The sequence below is a fragment of the Lissotriton vulgaris genome, chromosome 12 (assembly GCF_964263255.1).
Source record: "Lissotriton vulgaris chromosome 12, aLisVul1.2, whole genome shotgun sequence".
NCBI classification, from domain to species: Eukaryota; Metazoa; Chordata; class Amphibia; order Caudata; family Salamandridae; genus Lissotriton; species Lissotriton vulgaris.
Genome location: NC_141700.1, coordinates 744,511,670 through 744,534,781, shown reverse-complemented (window position 1 = coordinate 744,534,781; position 23,112 = coordinate 744,511,670). Strand labels below are relative to the sequence as shown.

Here is a 23,112-nt window from a genome sequence, read left to right as displayed (position 1 = left end):
AATGGCTCTTCTCTTATGTCTGGGCGAGGTTTGGTACAGTATTCTGCAAGGTCAATACAATTATGTTCGATCTCATTTTTGACTTCTGCAAAATGTGAATCAGGCAATAGTGTTGCTGGGTTCAGAACATTGCACCTAGCAATTTTCACATTTTCTGCACCTAGAAGAATTCGCTCATACTTAGTCAGCTGACTAGGAGACAAATACTGAGTTTTGGTTCTCGTTAGCAAAATCACAACTGCATGTGGAACATACACAGTCACGGGATGTCCCATAATAATGGATTCACTTTGCTCAAGGATCATGCAAGTTGCATCTACTGCTTTCAGACATCCTGGCAAAGGAGATGCCACTGGATCCAGTGTGGAAGAAAAATATGCCACTGGACGTCTCATTAGACCATGTGTCTGAGTCAGAACTGAAAGTGCACAATTGTCTTGTGTGTCACAAAGCAGTTCAAAATCTTTTGAGTATTCAGGCATTCCCAATGCTGAAGCTGAGCACAGACAATCTAGTAGTTTTAAGAAAGATGACATGCTTTCATCATCCCATTCTACTGGGTCCTTTGCTCTTTTCTTTGTCATTTGTATCAATGGTTTCGCTAGGGCTGCAAATCCCACAATCCACTGCCTGCAGTAACCTACAACTCCAAGAAAGATTCTGATATCTTTTTGCGTTTGAGGTAGATCCATGTTTCTGATTACTCTGATTCTCTCTAAGGTAACCCTGCTGACACCTCTCTCTATCTGGTGCCCCAGATATTTTACTGATGTGGTGCAAAACTGCAGTTTTTCAGGTGACACTTTATGTCCTCCTTCAGCTAAATGATTCAGTAACGCAATGGTATCAACTACACAGTCATCATGAGTTTTAGACACCACCAATAGGTCGTCTATATACTGCACCAGGACAGACTGTCCTGGCAGCACCAAAGACTCAAGGCACTTTTTCAAAATCTGATTAAAGATCGATGGACTCTCCGTATACCCCTGAAGGACATGGTTCCAAACGTATACATGATCGTCGAATTCGGAAGAGAAAAGATATTTGCTATCTGGATGTAATGGTATTGAGAAGAATGCGTGACATAAATCAATCACCATGAATCATTCGGCTTCCCACGGTATCTGGTACAGAATTACTGCTCAGTTTGGTACAACCGGACAACATGGGATAACAATTTTATCAATCCTGCGGAGGTCCTGTACGACCCTGTATTTTCCGCTAGGTTTCTTTATGCCAATTATCGGTGAATTACATGGACTGCTCATTATTTCTTGTAGGATGACTGTTTCAATCAACCGCTTTGTTTCTACCGCAGCACCTGCTTTTATTTCTGGGCTCATTTTGCACTGTCGAACATTTGGATAAACTGCTCCTTCTTTCACTGTTTTATTGGGTCAACATTTGCCATTAGTCCTACATCTTTACCTGTAAAGTTCCATACTTTTACTGTATGCTGTGATTCTCTGGGTAAGTTTTCTACAGTCACCTTTTTATTTTCTGTCTCCTGTCTAGCTTACATTAATTTATAAACTCCATCTTCAATCAATCAATCAGGATTGTTAAAGCGCAACTACTTTGTTAAAGCGCAAATACTCACCCGTAAGGGTCCCAAGGCTCATCTGGGGTTTGAATTTCGACACCACTTGGTGAGCAAAAAATTGTGCAGTTCATTTTACACCTCAAATCCCTACCTAACAAATTCACAAGACTGGAATCGCATTTCTTTAACTCCATGGCTGCTATGCGTTTTCCCCATCTGTGCTGCAAATTGTTGTTTTACATTGTTTTATGACGAGCTGGGCTCGTCATGAGTGTACGAGGAGGCTACACCATGACGAGCCCAGCTCGTCATGAGTGTGGAAGGGGTTAAAATTGCCTATTCTATCTTCCATTGGTTCTGTAACTGGGGTACTAATTTGTTTATTAGAAACGCCCAGTACTTGGATCGCTTCTCCCGAGACTGGTAGATTTGGAACGTCTGCTGATCTCACAGTAGAACGGGTAGCGCCAGTGTCCTAAAGACAGGTAATATCATTTCCCTCAACCTTTCCCTCAATATATGGACCTGACTGATCTACTAGCAAGGATGCGCCATGTACACACTCCTCGTCCTCCCATCTCAGGCACCGTCAGTAGGTATCTTCGTCAAAGAATGTGTCAATCAAAAGGAATTGTGATGTCGCAACGACCCTCCTACCACTTCCCTCCCAACTTGTGGTATCCACACTGTGCTTGCCTTTGCACCCAGTATCTGGCATAGGTGCAAGTGGTAACTGATTTTGTATTACCTGCTGCAGTTGTTTCCTTGACACCCCATTCTGCGTCTGCGAATCAAAATTGTCTGTTTGGACAGGGTTATTGTTTATACAGCTTTACACTTGTTCTTCCAATTCCCCAATTTTCTGCACCCGTGACAACAAAACTTCTTCCTGGCCTCATCTATGTTGAATTTTCCTCTTGGTTTACCCCCACTTCCATCTCCTTGACTCTGATTATTTTTCAACTGGATTTCTTGTTGCTCCGCTTACTTTACTTGTGCCCACATTACTTTTTCTTCTAAATTCTTTCGTCTATTGTCAATTTCATCCCCACAGTATTTTCCATATTTTAGAATCTCATCTATGGATTTGGCCTGCCAGCAAATCTTATGATCTTTAATCATTTGCGAGATTTCTGGTCTTAATCCTGACACAAAACGATAAATAAAATGGGTCATATCTTTCATATCAATGTTTTCCAGCCCACTGTACTGCTTTAACACCTGTAAAAGGCACTCCTAGTATGCGTGTACTAATTCATCTCTATTTTGTGTAGTTCTGTCTATTCTCGTCCAGTCTGTTTCTTTTGGGGGTACCTTTTCATTCAAGTATAATATTAATTGATTCTATTTCTTCATTACTTCATCTTATGGGGCTCCTGTCTTTGGGTCTCTTGGTTACTCATCACTTGGCAAGTCGACAGCAATTTTACATTCTGTCCATAAATCTACGGGAACAACAATTTCAAAAAACCCATCCAAATCCTTTAACAAACATTTTGAAATCTTCACAAACCTTTTGACTTGTCTGTACCACTCAACAGGTTTCTCTCAGGGTTTCGGCAAATCATTTGTAAATGACAAAATATCCTGTCGGGACCATGGGACATGCACATACCCTCCTCTTGGCACTTCTCTCATGGGGGACAATCGTTCTACCTTTTCTGGTTCTTTTAATAAATATTCTGAAGCAGTGCTTTTCCCCTGTGCTTCTTATTTTTTCTTTATCCATCTCGCTTTCCACCTTTCTAAATCACCCCATTTTTGCAACAATAATAGTTCTTTTATTTGCAAATTACGTCCTGACACATTCATATTTTCTAAATCTTTGTCAAAAAATTCAGCTTGATAAGGTTTTTGTAACACTGTAGATTTACCAATGTCAATTCCCATGTCAGCAGCCAAATTCATTAAGGTTTATGGAATACCTTTGTATTCCTGGTAATACTTCGACATATAAACAGCAATATAAACAGCAATTCATCTTCATTGAATGTATTCAACCTTTCCAATCCCACATTTCCAGCAATCATTTCTTCTAATTCAACTCTTAATTTAAAAATATTCAATACTTTCGGCTGTGATTTCAGCTATTATATTTCTCTGGACCATCTTTCTATTTCTTCCGGAATTACCACAGTAGCATTTCTTGTACCTGAGGATGTTTCCATCCATCCCTCTCTAGAACTTGTAGAGTGTTTTCCTGACCGAATCACCCACCAGTTCTCTTATAAGTAAATCCATCAGGGAAATCACTGACTCACATTCACTTGCTCGATCATCTATTATCAAGGGTTCTTTTTAGGTTGTACAACAGGTGTAGTCAAAACGGGAGGTTTAGGACTAGACTGTTTTTCTCCATATAACGTAACAACGGGACCTATGGATACTGGAATTGTCAAAGCTTCAGGACTAGTATTCAACTGGGAAATTTTCTGGATTAACTCACTTCTCTGTTTATTTATTGCTTCTCATTCCCTTTCCTATAACAATTTCTCTAATGAGGTTTCGTGTACAACCTGTAGAACCAAAGGTGGTTTTAGAAATGGAGCGCTTGGATTAACTGTACTTGGTCATTCATTGTAAGGTGGTGAATTTTTCATTAACAAATCCTCCAAATAATCATCTTCTGAGTCACCAGTAGTCATCAAATTTTTAGTTTTCTCTGTGTTCTTGCTTTCTGACGCTAGGGCTAATACAGGGTACAATCCTTCCACTATCATGGACTGTCTCCATTGTTTCCTTTGCTTGTCTCTTGTTTCTTGGGGAAATTTTGGATAGAACTTGCTCAGGTTCCTGTCACTTTTGGGTCGATCTCTCTCAAAAGCCTCTATATCCCATTCTTCTAATGCTTCGTATTGAGTTAATCTAGGTCTAGGATCTAATTAATTCATGCGAGTTCTCAAATTGTACAGGACTCTACTAAAAGTGCCATGTTCTGGGAATGCCAAAATTCCATCTTCTTTAGTTTATTCCATCCAGTTCTGTAACCACACGCAAATGTGATAGCCCCTTTCAACCATCATGTATGATGCAGGTGTATTTGGTGGTGGAATATTAATTCCTTCTTTGGTTTTAACAACTTTATCTTTCTTAAAGAAGTTCTTAATTTTCTTTGATCTCCGTACATGATATAAGGTCTTCCTCTAATCATCTGTTCTTTAGCGAAGCCTAGATATTTTCTATCGGGTCTATTTCCTATGAATCCTGGATCTAAATACCACATATATTTTATGCCGCTTCACTTTGTGATGATACTCAATTGTTTATGAAAAGCTACCAATACCAATGCGTTTCTTATTTTCAATGACCAATCAGATTTTAGATTTCAAATAGACTCAACCAATAGTTGCGCTGCTTTTCCTGTGAGACAAGTTCACACGCTCCTGCATTCACCCTTCGTTTACAATATTACCTCAGCTACACACCTGCTGTCTCAACCAATACCAGCGCGGCTGTAAGTGACGTCAGCGCAGCTCCTCAACTGACTCCCTCCTTTGCAAGGTAATTACGAAACTAATTTATTTTCACTCTCAAATGTAAAACTCATTAATTGCCACGTAGAAACATTCGCCACTGTGCCTGAGCGACTACATTCAAAGAAAAGATGATTTTCACTCACTACGAATAACTTCCGTTTACTCTTCATACACCACAAGTAGATCCCTTTTGTCTACCTTTCAAGCAAACATCGGAGAACCTGTTACTCGCTTGGGCTTACCCTTTCTAGGTGATATACAGCCAAGGTTTCACCAGCGAACCTCTTTGCTGTCAATCAACCTCAGAAAAATCTGTTACTTCTCCAGTGTGACCCTTTCTAGGTGACATCACACCAAAGTTTTACTAGCGAACTCTTTGCTATCAATTATTCACACATTTATACAGAAAATTCCCGAAATAGTGCTTCCGGTTTTACCTAACCATGCACTTACTTCCACAGACAAGTGACCTCACTGCAGTGTGGCTTCCATTTACCACCCGCTATTCTGCCTACGGGGATTCCAAAACAAACATATAACAGGTACGAACAAGTTTGGTTAATACATAAAATCAATTATAAATTCAAATACACAAATGCAATTCAATTAACCGACTAACTACAACTAACTACCTATCTCAACCAAACCCTAACCATACTGCTGCTACCAAAGAAATTACTGATAGAGCGCGGGCTCACCTGCTCGTTTTACTATACTCTCCTGTGCCCATAAAATATCATACACACTTTGAACAGGTGAACCTACGCTTAAGGGTGGGCGTAAAATCCGTTTCGCGGGCGAATTTGCGGATTTTCTGCGATTTCGCAATCTGCAAATCTCGCGAAATCGCGGTAAAATCCGCAAATCAGCGGGGACGAATTTTCAGCCAAGCAAGGGTTACAGCAGCAGGTGCAAAAGTTGAACCTAACTTCTTTGTAACCTTTTACAAAAGGGTTACAAACAAATTAATTTCAACTTGGACACCTGCTGCTAATTGCTTCCTGGCGCCTCGTTGCCTACTTGCAACTATTCTCTGACCCTGCTCTGACCCTTGAAGCAGGGTCAGAGAATAGTTACAAGTAGGCAACGAGGCACCTGTCCAAGGAATTAAACCTCATCAGTAAGCACTTACAGATATAAAAAACAGGAAGAAGGGAGAGGATGGCAAATACACCCATTTAGAGTTGTCAGGAGGGGTTAAACTAAAAGAGACCTTTACAGCACAATTTTCATATGCATTTTGCTAAAAATAAAAAGCTGTATGTTCTGTAGGGGCAACTCAGGAATCTGGCCCTTCAGAGATCCGGCCTCTCTTTCTTTCTCTCGTTCTCTCTCTCCCTCTCTCTTTCCCTCTCTTTCTCTCTATCTATCTATCTATCTATCTATCTATCTATCTATCTATCTATCTATCTATCTCTCTCTCCCTCTCCCAGAAACGACTGCATGGGTAACTTCGCTATGCAAGCGGCTCGCAAAGATGCAAAAAGCCCCGCGAACACGCAAAAAACCCTGCAAACACGCAAAAAAACAAAAATCCGCAAATTCGCACAAATTTGTGAATTTTGCGGATCGCGAATTCGCAAATCCGCAAATTCGCGAATTCGCAAAAATTTGCCCATGCTTACCTACGCTTCTAATCAGATATTATAATTTTCCTTTATAGGACCTATACCATTGACTTACGAATCCTAGTCACGAGTACCTAGAATCCATAGGGATAAAGGGTGTTAGAATAATAGGCAGTAAATAACATTCGCGTTTCATAAAATAACCACAATCTCGGGAAAAGTTTAAGTTCTTTATCTAATGTAAAATCTTAAATGTCTGAAACCATAATAAATCAATAATTGCTCATTCAGATAGAAAGATGAAGATTGAAACAACATATGCAATTATTCGGAAAGAAATGTCGTTAAGCATTTAAACATAGGGTTGGTAGAAAAAGGGGAAACAGTACAATGACAAACCCACACTTTTATAGTTACCTAGAATGGTGTGAAGACCAACCCTGGCCACGGGATGGGTTAAAGGACAGAACCCCAAGATTTCAGGTGCCAGCAGGAAAAAACAGGTGCAGACCAAAATCAGGACAGGTACGGGCCAAATTGGATCAGGACAAGACTACCACATTCTAAGACTGGCACCCACAGCTAAAGCACAATGCCTGCATCACACCCTCACTGCAGCTAACAGTCAGACCCCGATTGAGTTAGCGAGATCTTCTCCCTTAGAACCCTGATTGGGTTATCAAACTCCTTCCCTGAACCCTGATTGGGTTATCGAATCTTCTGACAGAGTGCTCCGCCAGCAACTCTGCTGTCGATCACCTATTGAGTGCGTTGGTTCAGTGACAGGTCAGCTATTCGGACAAGTCGGAAAATCAAATTAGCTAAGCCTACCCTAGTTATACTATTTTCCAGGGCAGTGTACCACCTTCCAATGTTGCAAATGTGTGAATCCCCATTTTTTTTGGACAAAAAGATGAGGAGAGGTCATCACACCATACTGGAATGAAAATTTTTCTTTAGAATATTGAAATTAGCGTTCCCGCCCATCATTTTATTTTCCCATGCACTTTTATTCCACCCAACAATGATTGTTCCAATAACAAAAACAATGTTATAACAAATTAGCAATATTGGCTTCCTCTCTAAAGGGTCAGGAGGTGAAGTTCCCAGGCGCATCTCAGTCAAGACTGTCCCTGGCACTCAAATGCCATGACTTGAGTGTTTCTGTATTCTGGTGTGCATGTGCGGTGTGGGTTTCAATGCGATACATGTAAAAATAGAAAATAAACCGTTTTAGAACAATGAATAACTGAATGTTCTGTATACCACTTATCTCTACACTATTCCCATTACTTTATTTTAACTATAGCGTTAAGTATTAGGCATACCGAACAGCATAGCAAAAGCAGCGATGCAAGCTTCTTGCACATTAAGACACAGAGCTGCCATCTTGGTTCTAGTGCGCAGAAGCAAAAGTTTCCCTCCAAGCAGAGTGATACGTCATATCATGTGAGTGTGACAGACGCATGAGCAATGGAAAATCCTGCGCAGCAGCGGCCATTTTAATGCAAGCGAATTATGGTTAGTAAAAACACAAAGGCAAGCTTCCCCTTGATGCTAGAAATGTTGTCTAGTGCAATTTTAATAAGACAAAACATGTTAGTTAGTACTTTATGAGTTGTTTAAGAGGGTTGAGTACAAGCAAGTCGCTTTACGTGCGCAACTTTGCTCCATCACAGTGTCAGATAAAATACTTGCCTGTGGCGACCATTAATTAACTCATCCACAGTCTTGAAGTCCTTAAGGCCTGCTTCCAATATCAGTCCTGGGCTCCCTGGGTGGGTCATACCAAGGGGGGGGGGCAGATATGAGAAGGCCAGAGTTGGTAGATAGTTATCTCTGGCTCATATTTCCTTGACAGCTAAGAGACACTACACAAAAGCACAGGCAAGAGGCATAGAATTTAAGTCTAGTTTTCGAGAACACACACACACAAAAAAGCACACTTTTTAGTTGTTGTACAGTACTGCCCCGTCATGGGCCATTGGTTAACACTAATCATCTGGCTGGCAAATTGGAAAACACATTCAGACCTTTCTAGTCCAGTTTTCAGGAGAGATGGGAGTGGGAACTTGGGCGATTCTTGGCTCACAAGGAATGGGGCAGGGTGCTGCCCCTCCGGTGTCTGTATCTAGGATTGCAAGGTTTAAGATTATCCCAGTCTTTGTGCTGCATATGATGTATTTATATCGTGCCAAGATTACCAAGTTTTTCCCTGTGGTGAACGCCAGCTATCCTTGTTGCCATCTTCCACCTCCGCATCAGCACAGCACCACCTTTGCATCAGGGCACCACTCCTATTTCAGCAGCAACTCAGCACCAACACAGAACCACTTCAGAATCAGTGCAACATCACCTTTCTTTTCTTTCTTTTCCTCTCCTCTGTTTATCTCTTTCCACTCTTCCTCATATCATTTTCCCTCTCCTCTTTTTTCCTCTTTGCTGCTCTTTTTTCTCCTCATCTCTAATCATCTGCCTTCTCTATTTTTCTGTCTGACCATTACCAAGGCACTCATCCTCTATTTCTTTGAGTCTCTCTTGTTGTCATGCATTATGACACACAGTATCTGTTCCCCCTCTCAGTTTAACTCATTCTCTCTCTCACTTCCTCTCTCTCTCTCTCTCCCTCTCTCTCTCAAGCACACACACAAACTCACATACACACACACTTTCTCTATTTCTCACTCTTATTGTTTCCCTTTGTCCTTCATGTGGGTATCATTCTTTCTATTCTGTTGCACTCATCTGATACTAACTCAGTCTCCCTTTCTCATATGTTTATTTCTTCCCTCTACACCCTCTTACCTTAGTGTTTCATTCTCTTTCTCTGACCTAAATGCTTCTATATATCTATATATATATATTATGTTGTACTGATTCAATACTCTGTCTACACAGTTTCTAATGTGCCCATTGCCATAAGTGTGTCTGCCCTTGGAATCTGCCATCTATAGATTCTCTACTAGTGTCCATATGCTGCTCCTATGGTAATGCAGGTACTACTTCCCAGCCTTCACCTTCCCGTTGTTTATGCCTTGCCCCCGAAACAAAAAAGCTATAACAACAAAGCATTACAATGGCAGGAATACTTCACCAGCATTGCAAAGACAGAACATTTTTTAAATTTTTTTTATGTTCATTTTTTTTTTAATAGTTACGTTCAGTTCTACACAATGTCTTCTTGGTTATGTATATAAAGTAACACAAATGCTTATAACACCTTTTTATTATAACTTTTCACAATGCTGCACAGCCGCCACACTGCTCTACAACATAGCTTAAAGACATTGCCAAAGCCAATAGCTGTGGCTAAACACTTATAATGACTCAAAGGCAAGACCTTTTGGCTATGCCCATGCTTGTTAATGTATTGCTGTTTTTAAATGCTTTACACACCTGTTGCCTAAGTTAAGCTTGCCTGTTCATTGTCAGCTACAAAGGATTGAGCAAGTGAATCATGTATTGAGGCCCTAACTGAACTTTTAATTGGGTCTGTGGCCTTCTTACTAGTGGTAGGTCTCTACTTATCACGGCTAATAAACCACTTCCCAACTACTATTATCTTTATATTGCTGCACATTGCTAGCAGGTAGTCTGTATCTGGACCTTTCCAAAACCATAGCTAAAGGTGTTGGACTAAGCTAGAAAAAAATATTCTCTTTTGGTGGTAGTGCCAGCCACTTGCTAAGATCAAGAGTTTGAATCTCAATTATATCAACTCAGATATCAATATTTCTATGGTTGAGAAACTGATTGTCATTAAATGGGTACTATTAATAATGGATGTTGATGCGATTTTGATACTTAGTAATATATAAATTAAATACTGCACTATTAACAGCCATACTTCTTTCTTGTGAACTGTATCCATGGCTTGTCATTCAACACTCAACAACATCACCTGTCACCCATTGCAATGGCAAGTCTGTTTCATAATACTAGAGAATACCCTAGACACTCTCCTGTGCACATCACCAATCACAAAACACTTACAAAGTTTAGGAGTGTACTTCACCATCTATTAATGCTAAAAATACTCATCATAGTATATTATGATGCAAGGTCATATTCTACCATGGGTATATGTTTGGTAATGTAGGTATTCTTGTACTAGAAGCAACACAATTACCACATGGGACATGATTAGCATGGAGAATACTCCAACATCATGAAGACCATTCACTCTGGGGTCTAGGCAGACCCCTGACCCCACCATGATTTTGACAATGAAACAATCCATATCTTCCTCATCCTCGACACCTCTATCAAAACAGCTACCTTTCCGGAACGAAACATCAATGCCCTCTTAAGGAAACCCTTGGCCATCTGAAGCAATCTCACCAGTTAGCAACTGATATCACTCCTTCCCTACCCAACCAAAGTCTTGGGTAAAGTCATCCAAAAGCACCTCTCCAACCACTTTACCAAACACCAGCATCTAGTGCCACACAATTAGGATTAAGGACCACCACAGCTTGCAAATCGGCCTCATAACTGCAACAGATGACATCTGGATGATCCTGGACAGATGAAAACTGAAGGCATCATCATTCTAGATCCATCAGCAGCCTTTGACACCGTCTCCCATTGCATTCTAATCCATTGATTCCACAGAGCAGGCATCCAGGGGCACACCCTTGAAATAATTTGCTTCTTCATAACTGAAGGGAACCCAAACTGTCAACATGCCCCCCTACTCCTCTTAAAGCACAAGACCTAATCTGTGGAGTCCCACAAGGATCCTTGGTCAGCCCAACCCTCTTCAACATTTACATTACTCCCCTTGCCTCACAACTTAAATCTCCTAATTTATGCCAATGACATGCACATGATACTGTCCCTCTTGGACAAAAGACCCAACACCAGAAACAAAGTTCTCCACATGTATTGCAGAAGGGGCCATTCAGATGAAATCCAACTGACTCAAACAGACAAGACTGAAGTGGTGATCTTCGGGGAAGGTACCTTGCCATGGGACTCCACCTTGTGGCCCACAGACTTTGGACCCAACCCACATCTTGCTCACAAGCAAAACAAACCAGAATTGCCATAGACAAGAAATTGAACATGACTGCCCAAGTCAGAGCAGTGATCTCGTCCACCTTCCACACTCCAAGTATGTTGGAGAAAATCTTCAAGCGACTACCAGACAACACCAGTAAAATAATCACCCAGCCCTCATCACCAGCAGATTAGATTATAGAAACACACTGTATGTAGGGATAAACAACCAGCTAGGAATAGACTGCAGACCATCCAATGCACAGCAAGAAGACTAGTCCTCAACCTCCCTCACTGAGCCGCCATCACACCACACCTTACGGAACTGCACTGGCACCCGATAAACAAGTGCACATGCTTCAAACTCCTCACCCAAAGCTTCAAAACACTCCAGAACACAGTTCCTGCCTACCTGTACAGCCACATTCACTTCAACCAACCTTCCGCTCCGCCAGTCTTAGCACACATCTCACGCATACACAAAAGCAGAGCAGGAAGCTACGCCTTCTCTTACTTGCCCCCTAAAGCCTGGAATGACCTCCCACAACACATGAGAGCCTCTTCCTCTCTTCTTGGCTTTCATAAGAAGCTAAAGACCTCACATTTTGAGTAAGCCCTCTAGTGCTGGCCTGACACACCTGCTACGAGTGCTTGGATACCCTTACATATGATTAGCGCACTACAAAAACACCAACAACATAACAAAGCAGCATAACAAAGAAGTAATAATATTTAGCTTTTTTACTTTCTGAGGCTGCAAGTGCATTATTTTACAGTGACTTTTATTGTTGTTTTCAATATAATGTGAGTTGAGAAAATAACTATATGAGGTACATATATTTACTTATGAACGCTAATAGGTGGTAGTACTGACCGATCTGAAAACCCAATGGTAGTGATAATAATCGAACTTTAGAGGTATTGATTTGTACTAGGATTAGGAATAGGATTAGTATTAGCATTAGCATTAGGATTAGGTTTAGGATTAGGATTAGGATTAAGATTAGGATTAGGACAAGTGCCTATTGAGGGCACCATGAGCACCCCTAACCTCTGGTTCCATCTTGCCCTGGGTTCCACTTGCCTTCACTCCTCCTGTTGGTCATAACTAGTGTCACATAACTCAATAACACATTTAATACCACTATCATACAGGACTCAATTGCCTAGAGAGTTACAGTAGACAAGCAGCAGGATGAGGCTATATATGTATGTATGTTTCAGTATTTCTAAAGGTCAAATGTAGCTAGCTTGCAACAGAACACTGTAGAAGGGGCAAGCCCATGGAAGGACACTTGGAGGGAGTAGAGAGAGGAGCAGTTGGAGGTATCAAAAGGGGGGAGAATTTCTCCTATATGAGAAAATGCTCCTTGAAAATGTGAGTTTTGCTTTTCTTTCATGAATTGTAAGAGTTAATGCTGTTCTGAGCTTGGAGAAGATGTTGTTCCAAATTTCTTGCTTTTGACTTCCTGCTGTGTTTCGTCTCTAACATGGTAACATAAAACCTCCTCACTTGACCTTGGTCCCCACATATTGTTAGTTTGTTAGCTATGTAAACCAAGATCTAAGGGTAGAGGACCTTGTGACTGATGCATACGATCTAGACGGTGTTCTGGGCTGCTGGGGCAGTCAGTGTAAATCATTCTACTCCCACTTCCAAAAATCAGAACATAATATTCAAAGGCAGAGACAGATGTGGGAATTTCCTATAGTATACTATTCTCATTGTTGAAATGTAGAAATTGGATGATTAGTGAGAGGGGTGGAAGCCCACTAAAATAATAAACACAATCCTTGTCAGGGTGAATAAATAAGTAACTAGATTAACCTGTGCTTAACCCTCCCGGAACTGTCAGTGTGCAAAGCATTTATGCAGCACGCAAACAGTAATAAAGTAAAAACACAATACAATAAAAAATCTAAACCAATCTGGAACAATAAATTAAATTGTTACAAATAAAATTAGTAATAAGTAGAACTGGAGATATTGATTTCCATTTTTTTTTTTAGCAAACATAGCACAGAGAAGCAGAAAATGCCACTTGTGGCTATCCGGTCATGCTAGATTGGGGGAAAGCTCGAGGTTCAGGTCAACCGCGATGGACAGTGGGTTTGATACAGAGACCAGCACTAGTGATGGAGACCATGAGGGGGAGGAATTCAAGGTGAAGAGCCAGTGGAGCAGGACTGATGGTCATTGATGTAGCTCAAAGAGCCAGTCATCACTGGAGCTTCACAGTGGTTGATCATCGGGACAGTCGTTGTTGGTGTGAAGAACAGGTTCTACTGGAGCTCCGTATTGGTGGTAATCGCGGGCAGACAGATTTTGGCTCAAAGAGGACACTTTGCGATGGTGATGAGCCCAAACTTCTAGATTTTCACTGTTTCTTAAAGTGAAGCTCTCACTGATGCCATCCAAGGATCCAGGGCCTGGGGAGCACCTCTTGGGTCTCAGAACGCACCCAGTACAGGCCAGCAGGAGGGCTCAGGCAGGTCCAGTCAGGGCCAGTTCAAGATCGTTAGCTGGGCAGTTGCAGGGAGGCTTCTGGAAGATTGTTATGGTCCTGTAACTCACACAGGATGTCAGCCTACTGCCTGTTGGCCTCACTCTTTGTAGACTGAGATGAAGGCAAGCAAGTCCAGGCATCCTTCTCCGGAGCAAGATATTCCGTCTATTTTTTCCACTGGTCTAGGAGTGTTCTGTTGAGTACTCAGGGTCTCCTATTTTTATACCTTGCGCCAGCCTTTATGTGGGGGAATAACCTGATCATCCCCTTTGCATTGTTCTGGCTCCAAAGGGTCTAGGGTGGCAAAGGCAGCCCTGGTGTCAAGTTTCTTTGTGGGTGCTGCAGGCAAGGCCCTTCGAAATGTAATCAGTGAAGGGTTCAGGTCCTCCCTAGAAATCCTTCAGGACAACCCTCTCTCCTTTCACCTAGGCTTCCTTTGTCTATAGTCTGGGAGCAATATGAAACCCACCACAGCAAAGCCATTCCCAATCATGTGTCATTGAAAACTGTCTGGAAGGCATGGGGAAAAAATGCATTTTCAGAATAGTGACTTATAATCGAACTTTAACATTAAAGAGGATTTTAAATTACAATTAATTTAAATGTAAACAACATATCTCTTCCAGCTCCCAATCTGAAGTTAGCACCTATTAAGTGCAATAAGGCAACCCAGTGATAGTCTATGGCAGAGAAAAGCCATACAATACAAAAAACAACTTTAGAGATTTTTCACTGCTATGACATGTAAAACTTAAAGCATTATTCCCTACCTTTTAAATACAGTGACCATACCCTATGAGCCTTTATGACCTACCTTAGGGGTGAATTTGAATTATTAAAAAGAAAAGATTAGACCTGACAAAAGATTAATTTTGCATGGTCAAATTGGCAGTTTAAAAAGTACTAGAGGCTGCAGTGGCAGGCCTGAGACATTTAAAGGGCTACTTTACTGGGTGGCTCAATGAGTGCTACTGCCCACTAGTAGAATTTAATTTACACACCCATGGTACACGTGGTACTATTTACTAGGGACTTAAAAGTTCATTAAATGTAACAATTATGTATAGACCAGTTTTACCACGTTTAAGGAGAGACTACACACACTTTAACACTGGTTAGAAGAAGTAGCGTGCATAGAGACTTCAAATTCAAATGAGCTTTATTTGGTGCAGCAGATACCACCATAAAAGCACACTAATCAAGAGACATTCCTACATTGTGTCATAAAAAGGTATGCCATTTTAACAACTTAAGAACTCATCATAGAGACTTAATTCCAACAAAGCCAAGTTCAGAAAAGTAAGGAAGTGAAGTCAAACCAGTTTGAGGGAGTATCACACCAAGGAGGTCAGGTCTAACACTATGTTCCTCAAAATCAGTCTTCTTATGACCTATTTATTATTCAAAATTAGTGTGCAAAGGAAGACATTAAACACCCTTTTCACCACCACCTCTACCTCCTATTGTGCGGTACATGACTCCATTGTATTGATCCCTACCACATACTCCAATCATCTTCCCCTTAATCTAGTTGGATCTGACACTCTTCCCTTCAATATGCTATAAAACACTTTGTACTATTGTCTAGTGCCTTGAGATGATTTTCTTTTTATGATACAAGGGGGACCCAACGGATAGCTAAGTACCATGGGTATAACTACGTTATAAAGAACAAGGGTCCTTAGCTTATTTACGAATCAAAACAATACAGTATAGGAACACAATGGCAAACTATACGAGTTACGATTTCCAAACCCAGCCGGGAAAGGAGTTTATTTTCTGGAGGCAATGTCCAATCTTTCAATATAAACGAAATAGCTTGACACAAGCCTGTGCCGTACAAAAAAGAGGGAAAGGAAGGATAGAATTAGGGTGAAAGGGGTGTCTTTCAGGCAAAGGAAGAGAGCAAGGACAGGGTACTGTGAACAAATCAAAGATTAATAACAGTATTGCCTGGAGTGGAGTGTACACAATCTCATTTAACAATATTATAAGTGTAAACCCACTCATAGGTGTCGACGTTTCGATCCCTATTGCTCAACTAGATACATGGGATCATCATCAGGACTTTTATAATGAACAAAACATGCCTGAATGAGATAAAGCCTCAGTAAATCAACGTGGAAAACCTCACAAGGGAGGTGTCCTTCTCTTCAGAATGCAGCGATGGTGCACGTAATTAAACGTCAGGGTGGTCTTTATGGGGGTCCAGAAGAAAATTGCTTAATTTAAAAATAAGTGGATGCAATTCGAGGTCCGTTTCCAACTGCATAAAATGGCAGCTCTTACTCCACTCTAAATGAGATCCGGGAGTAGCTTTATTAGTGTAGGCAACGGTGGCCGTACATGTGGAATGCCAACAGAGTGGCGTTTCAGACGCAAGTCTAAGTGAAGACGCGTCTCTCCTGGGGCTGCTCGGTCAATGCCGGATGCAGTGCAGCCCACTTTGACCACTTTTGATATCTGTCTTTTGCTAGGAATGCTGTAAATCAATACTTAGCTGGAAAAGAAGACCATGACGTTATCCTCTCCATCTAATTGTCACTTGTAACTCATTCTTTCTTAAGCTACAAAACCCTTAAGTGTCTGCTATTCAATCAACTCTCTCATTACATGTCTGTTTTAACTGTACATAATCCAGACGAACACCAGATGAACGGTCACTCAAACTCTTATCACAAGTAGATTTGATTACAAAAATGCCCTCTACATAGAAATCCGAGCCCATGCCCTACTCTGACTCCAAACCACCAAGAACGCAGCCACCAGACTCATCTCGAACATCCTGCAAAATAACTCCATCTTTCCACACCTTTGAAAGTGTTCACTTGCTCCCAGTCCAGGAAAGATGTAAGTCCAACCTACTTACCCATGCCTACAAAGCTCTCCACAACCCCAGTCCAGCTTAACTCAACCACTGCCTCAACTTCTACTAGCCTACCAGACAACTTCAATCTGTATCTGATTCAAGAGCACAACTCCCGCACATCAAATAGACTAGAAGCAGAGAATGTTTCTTCTCATACCTCGCAACCAAGACCGGGAATGACCTCTGAAACACCTTAGAACCTCCCCCTCCATCATGGACTTCTAAAGGTACCTTAAGACATGACTCTTCCAGATGAAACAGGCATGCTCTCTTCCTCCCCCTTCAGGCCTGCCCTACTGAGCAACTGGATACCCTCACGGATGATTAGTAACGCTCTACAAATTTACATAACATGACAATCCACAAAAATCTAGAATAAGAATGGTTCTCATTCAATCTCTGTTGCTACCTATTCATTGTTTCTGGTGGCCATTCCCCTCACCAATGACTCCATTATCTGGCAGTGCACCCCAAGGCTAAGTCCAAGGAGTTCTACTTTTTTGTCTCTACATCTTTATGCTACCTTCCTCAGTCACATCATCTCCTCCTACAGACTTTCGCACCATCCATACATCAAGGAGACACTAATGTCCTTCTCCTTAAAATTAATATCTATAAGTATCTCAAAGCCATCACACGATGTATGGCACTACAATTACCGAAGCTCAACTTCTGCAAGCCATAATATTTGATTTGCCTGCTTCTTGGGCCCCCACAAGACTTTAATTTATACAATGGTCTCTCACAGGACAATTTGTGAGCTATTCAGCTGTTACAGGAAACATCCATCTTCCCAGTACTGCATTAGCTTGTTGGTGGGTTTCCTCAACATCAATTTTCTCCCATGAAGAAGGCCATCAGCCTTACCCCAATTTAAAATTAACCCAGATTGATGCCCATTCCTTACTACTGCCACTAATCAGGACCGCTGTTAACCAAATGCAAAGCCCAGTGCAAGCCACTCACCCTGCATTTAGGCTCATCCATGACACAACACTAATTTTCTACACATTAATCACCTATCACACCCATTAGTAATGTCCTAACTCCACAAATGTCTGTTTGTGTCCCCTTAGATTTCCATTGCTTTGAAGCAGTTGGTCCTCTCCTTTAGAGCATTTTCCTTTACCATCTAAAAGCCATTTCCTCCTTTGTGTATTTCAAAATAGCCCAAATCCTACCTTCTTTCTCTTGTGCACAAGAAGGATAAGACTGTCATTGAAAGCAAGTACATTGTCAGCAGGTAAAATGTGTAGTGATTACACACTATGCACTGTCCAAGCCTATATCACCCGTTGCGACCACCACATTTAATCAGTTTGTTATATATCCGTTTTGTCTATAACCTTGGTCTTAAGGATGATCTTAAAGCTATTGCCTCCGGTTATATATTTTAAAAAGAGTTGTAAACTACACCCACATATTTTTCACCGCACATGATACAGATCTAGGCGGTTCAAATAAACCTCTATAAGGTCCATCCTAGAAACATCTGTACCTTGCAGCTTTTCCGGAGTAGGCCTATATCCTTTTGTGAATTTCTTCATGACATGTAAATCTTTAGTTGCATATATTTTTGCCTTTGGAAAAAAATAGAGCTCAATAGGGAACATCAATTTTAGGGTTTTGCTCTTCCCATCTTAAGAGAGATTTATTTTCATCCTTTGTAGAAGTAAATCAGCAATCTCGTCAAGAGTGAGACAGTTTAGGAAAATGGCTTGCAAATACCTACATTCAGGTAAATGTGTGCATGTTTGCTACATTGTTGGCCATTTACGCTCACTATCACCCATTCCCTACCTACAAGCGAAGTTTTACTCCTGCAGAAACCTCTATTTCAGTATTTTTTTGGCATTCGTGAACTAGTTGTCTGTATCCATTCCACCTGTAGGTGCCTGTGCGCTTTGTCCTTTAATTTCAGACAGATTTTTAAAGACATTTTTGTAATAAAGTTATGTTATGCACTGGATAGCAGTTTCCCAAGCTGCCCACAATTATTGTCCCTTTTTTGTTTGGGTTGAACCATACTTGGTTTGATTAGTGTAAGATGGCGATAATTGTGAATTAGGTATTTGATAGTTAGGTGATCAGTTTATCCATATTTTGTAGACGCGTTTACAGGAAATCTGATCACCTGGGCAAGGTGCAGTTACTTGATGACATGCTGCTGTCAAGGTTTTAGATTGGTTCTACATCCATACCTGTTTGGTTTGATATTTCCCCTGGAGGACACAACACGCACTGGAAACAGCAGGCAGGTTCACCCTCTCTACCTGCCTTTCTCATACCCAGAGGGCAGCTGGGACTGCACACCGAGGTGGGCACCTAAATGCATTGAGAAATAATATTGGAGATAGTAGGAAGCAAATTTGACAGCAGGCATAGTTACATATCAATTTTGGTCAATGGAGGACTTGCAACAATGTCTACAAATGGTGGAAAATGTGTGCACTGAACATATACTGCGTACTGCGCAGCTGTCTGCAAAATTCAATGTATTCCCATTGTAAGTTAATAGAGAAATGTATAGTTTTAAGCATTTGTTGAACATTTTCAGCATTGCTTTGTACACCATTCTGGCTACTTTCCTAAAAAGATATGAACACTCAAGTTGTATCCACTTTATGGTACATAACAAAATGTTCTCAAGAGAAACAGGAGAACAACATTTTGAAGCCATTGCTAAAACGAATGAAGCATCTTGGAGTGGGTGTAGGAAGATATAGAACTTCATTAATCTGGCTCAAAAGGATTTTTAAAAAAATATATATATTTTAAAGGTTTTAAATAGCGCTGGCTACACCCGAGGGTATCAGAGCGCTTTACATCAACATTGAAGATGAGAGGAAAACATCATAATAAACAGTATATGAAGCAAATAACACTAAACATCACATGAAAATAAAGGTATAAATAGAATAACATAATGATCATCATGCATTTATCGTAATAGAGAGCAGATAACTATGATCAGTGAGTCATTGTGACAAGTAAACTATATAATGAAATAGGGAGGACAAGTTAGGCAGTATCCTGAGGGGGCGACAGTATGATGAGGGGGGACCTAGGCCCTAAATTAGTCCAAGAATTTGATGAGGAGATTAATTTTAAGGTCTCTCTTGAAGCTGTCATAAGAGGGGTTGCATAGGAGGTCTTTGGGGAGGGCTTTCCATATGGTAGGGGCCTTGCCAGAGAAGAAGCAGGATTTAGATGAGATTTTTTTGAGAAGAGGTGGAATGAGAAGAAGCGTGTTAGAGCTTCTCAACGATCTGGTATCGCCAGCTTTTTTGAGTTTCGTTGAGAGGTATGTTGGAGTGTCCTGATAGAGGGCTTTGTGTGTGATACATGCAATTTTGTAAAGGACCTGCCTTCGATGGGGAGCCATTTGAGGGTCTTGAGGGTAGGGGAGATGTGGTCAAAGCGTTTACTGTTAGTTGATAATCTAGCAGCGAGGTTGTGGACGCATTTGATAGGAGTTAGGTGAATTTGGGGAGTACCAGAGAGAAGGGCATTCCCGTAATCAATTTTGGATAGGACCAGAGATTGGATAATTAGTTTGAAGTCGTTGGCTGGGATAAAAGGTTTGATTTTTTTGAGGTGGCGGAGTGTGAAGAGTGCACTTTTAGCGTTGAGTGTGAGTTTATTGGTGATGGTGATACCGAGTGATTTGACTGAATCAGCGAGGGGGGGAGACCAGTTTAGAGCGTTAAGGTCCGCAATCCATGTTTGGATGGGGAGAGGGTTGCTTTTGGGAGAGAAGAGGATGATCTCGGTTTTGTTAGGGTTGAGTTTAAGATGGTTGTTATGGAACCAGGCTTAGATCATGGTTAATGTAGAGTTAAGGTGAAGAATATCATCATGTGATTTCATTTTATAGTACAGTTGGGTGTCATCAGCGTAAAGGTGGTAGTTGATTTTTGCTTGTTTAAGTATGATGGTAAGGGGTTCCATAAAGAGGTTGAAGAGGGCGGGGAAAAGGATGGATCCTTGAGGGACACCTAGTGAGACAGAAGTAGGTTTAGAGAGGCTGTTTTGGTTTTTAATTTGTTGTGTTTGATGTTGGAAGTAGGATGTGAACCAGGTAAGAACAGTGCCATTATTGCCAAAGCGATCTTTCAGTGTATTGAGTAAGGTAGGGTGGTAGACTGTGTCAACTGCAGCGGTAAGGTCAATGAGGATAAGTAGGTAGCTCTCACCCTTGTCCAGGGCTAAGTGAATATCATCTACTATGTTTAGCAGTACGGTTTCAGTGCTACAGCCTTTGCGGAAGCCAGATTGTAGGGGGCCAATAAGGTTAAATGTGTCAATGTGATTGTCCAATTGGTGGAGAGCACATTTATCGAGGGCTTTGGAGAAGAGAGGGAGATTGGAGATAGGGCAGAGATTGTTCGGCTCATTAGGGTCGGCTTTGGGATTTTTGGGGATGGGGGTGATTTGTCCGAATTGAAGTGAGGTGGGAAAATTTCCTGTAGCGAGGGAGGTGTTAATGATGTTGGTCCAGTAGGGGACAATAACATGTTTGAGATCTTGGACAAGTGCGGACGGGAGAGTGTCTTTCGTGTGGGAGGATGGTTTGAGTGTAGTTAGGATGCTGAAGACTTCCTGTTCAGATACGTGGAGGAAATTATGCCATGAGGCATTGCTTTTAGGCGGTGGGATAATAGGGAGAGGATCAGGAGGGGTGAGTGATGGTAGGAGGAGTGGAGGAATCAGAGGGGTGTTCGCAGGGAGAGGGAGATAGGGGGTGGAAATGCGAGGGAGTTGAGGGGTGGGTGGTGGCTGAGGGTGGAGGAAGGCGTGGTCAATTTTAGCAATTTTTTCACTGAAAAAGTTGGCGATTTCTTCACATTTGTTAATGGAGGCCACGGAGTTAGGCAGTGTAGGAGAGGTTTGATTTCTAATAATGTTGAACAGTTCTCTAGGTCTGTTTTTGGCGCGAGAGAGTTGGAGACGAAAGAATGAGTCTTTCTCAGAAAAGATGTGTTTTTTGTAGGACAATCTGGCATTTCTGAGGAGAGCAAGATGGGATGGGGAAGGGTGATGTCTCCATGTTCTTTCAGTCAGTCTCAGAGAGCGCCTTTCATTATTAAGGTCAAGGGTGAACCATTGTTTAAAGGGGACATTTTTTTGCGTTTTCGTTTTTAGTGGAGCAAGTTTGTCTAAAACCTCTGATATAGCTTTATTAAAGTGCTCGGTAAGTTCATTTGCGTTGGAGGAGGGGGCAGAGCGACCGAGATGGGATTGGAGTTTGTGCGCTAACACTCCAGGGGGATTTGCCTAAGATTTCTGGAGATAGTAGTAGTCTTAATGTTTTGTTTAGGTGCAGGTGGTGCTGGGGGGGAAATAGTAAACAGGATAAGATGACAAGTCAATGGGGATGATGTTGGATAAGGATGTTAGATCAGATTTGGAGATGATGGCATCTAGAGTAGCTCCTTTAGCGTGGGTGGGGGCATTGCAAATCTGCTTGAGGTCGCTAATCTCGAGAATGTTATTGAGAAGGTTGGTTGTAGGGTCATTGGATTTATCCCGGTGGAGGTTAAGATATCCAAGGAAGAGATCGTTGGAGTTGGAACGAAGTAGTGAAGTGGAGATAAGATCGGAAAGTTCTTCTACAAATGGGAGGTGTTCGCCAGGAGGGTGGTATATGTTATGGAGTCGTATTGGGGGGGTGTTTTTTATTTTGAATTTGACTCCTAAGTATTCAAAGGTTGAGTAGTCAGGGTTGTTAATTTGGGCGAGTTGTAGTTTTTCTTTGAAAATAATTGCTAGGCCTCCCCCTATTTTTTCAGGTCTATCTTTTCTGAGAATAGAGTAGCCAGGAGGGGTCATAAGGTAAAGGATGGGTGTAGAGTGGTCTTTCAGCCAGGTGTGACTGGTCAACATTTGAGGGCTGTGGTAACCAGCCCTTCCTTTTCTTCCTGAGCACCATTTGACTTGTTTGTGGACATACATCTACCTCGACTGTGCTGTGCGCTCCGATTAACTGTTACCAATTTCTGTTTAGTGAGTGAGGAAGGCAATGTCCGCATCCTCCTTGAAGCTTGTTTCTGAGATTTCGGTCGCATGAGGGACTGCTGAGTGGCAGTTCACGAGCATGCAGGAAAGGGGTTTCGGTTTGGAGTTAAGGGCTGGGAAGAGTTGA

At 41.5% G+C, this 23,112-nt stretch overlaps 1 protein-coding gene across 1 annotated transcript in view; it reads right to left on the bottom strand.

Annotated features, from left to right (window-relative positions):
• The window catches only part of LOC147678541 (vomeronasal type-2 receptor 26-like), a 65,647-nt gene that overhangs the window by 9,413 nt on the left and 33,122 nt on the right, over window positions 1-23,112 (bottom strand). The window contains exon 5 of the mRNA XM_086946590.1: window positions 19,169-19,292. Within this exon, the coding sequence (XP_086802716.1) occupies window positions 19,169-19,292 (124 nt within the window). The remainder of the gene's footprint in view (window positions 1-19,168; window positions 19,293-23,112) is intronic.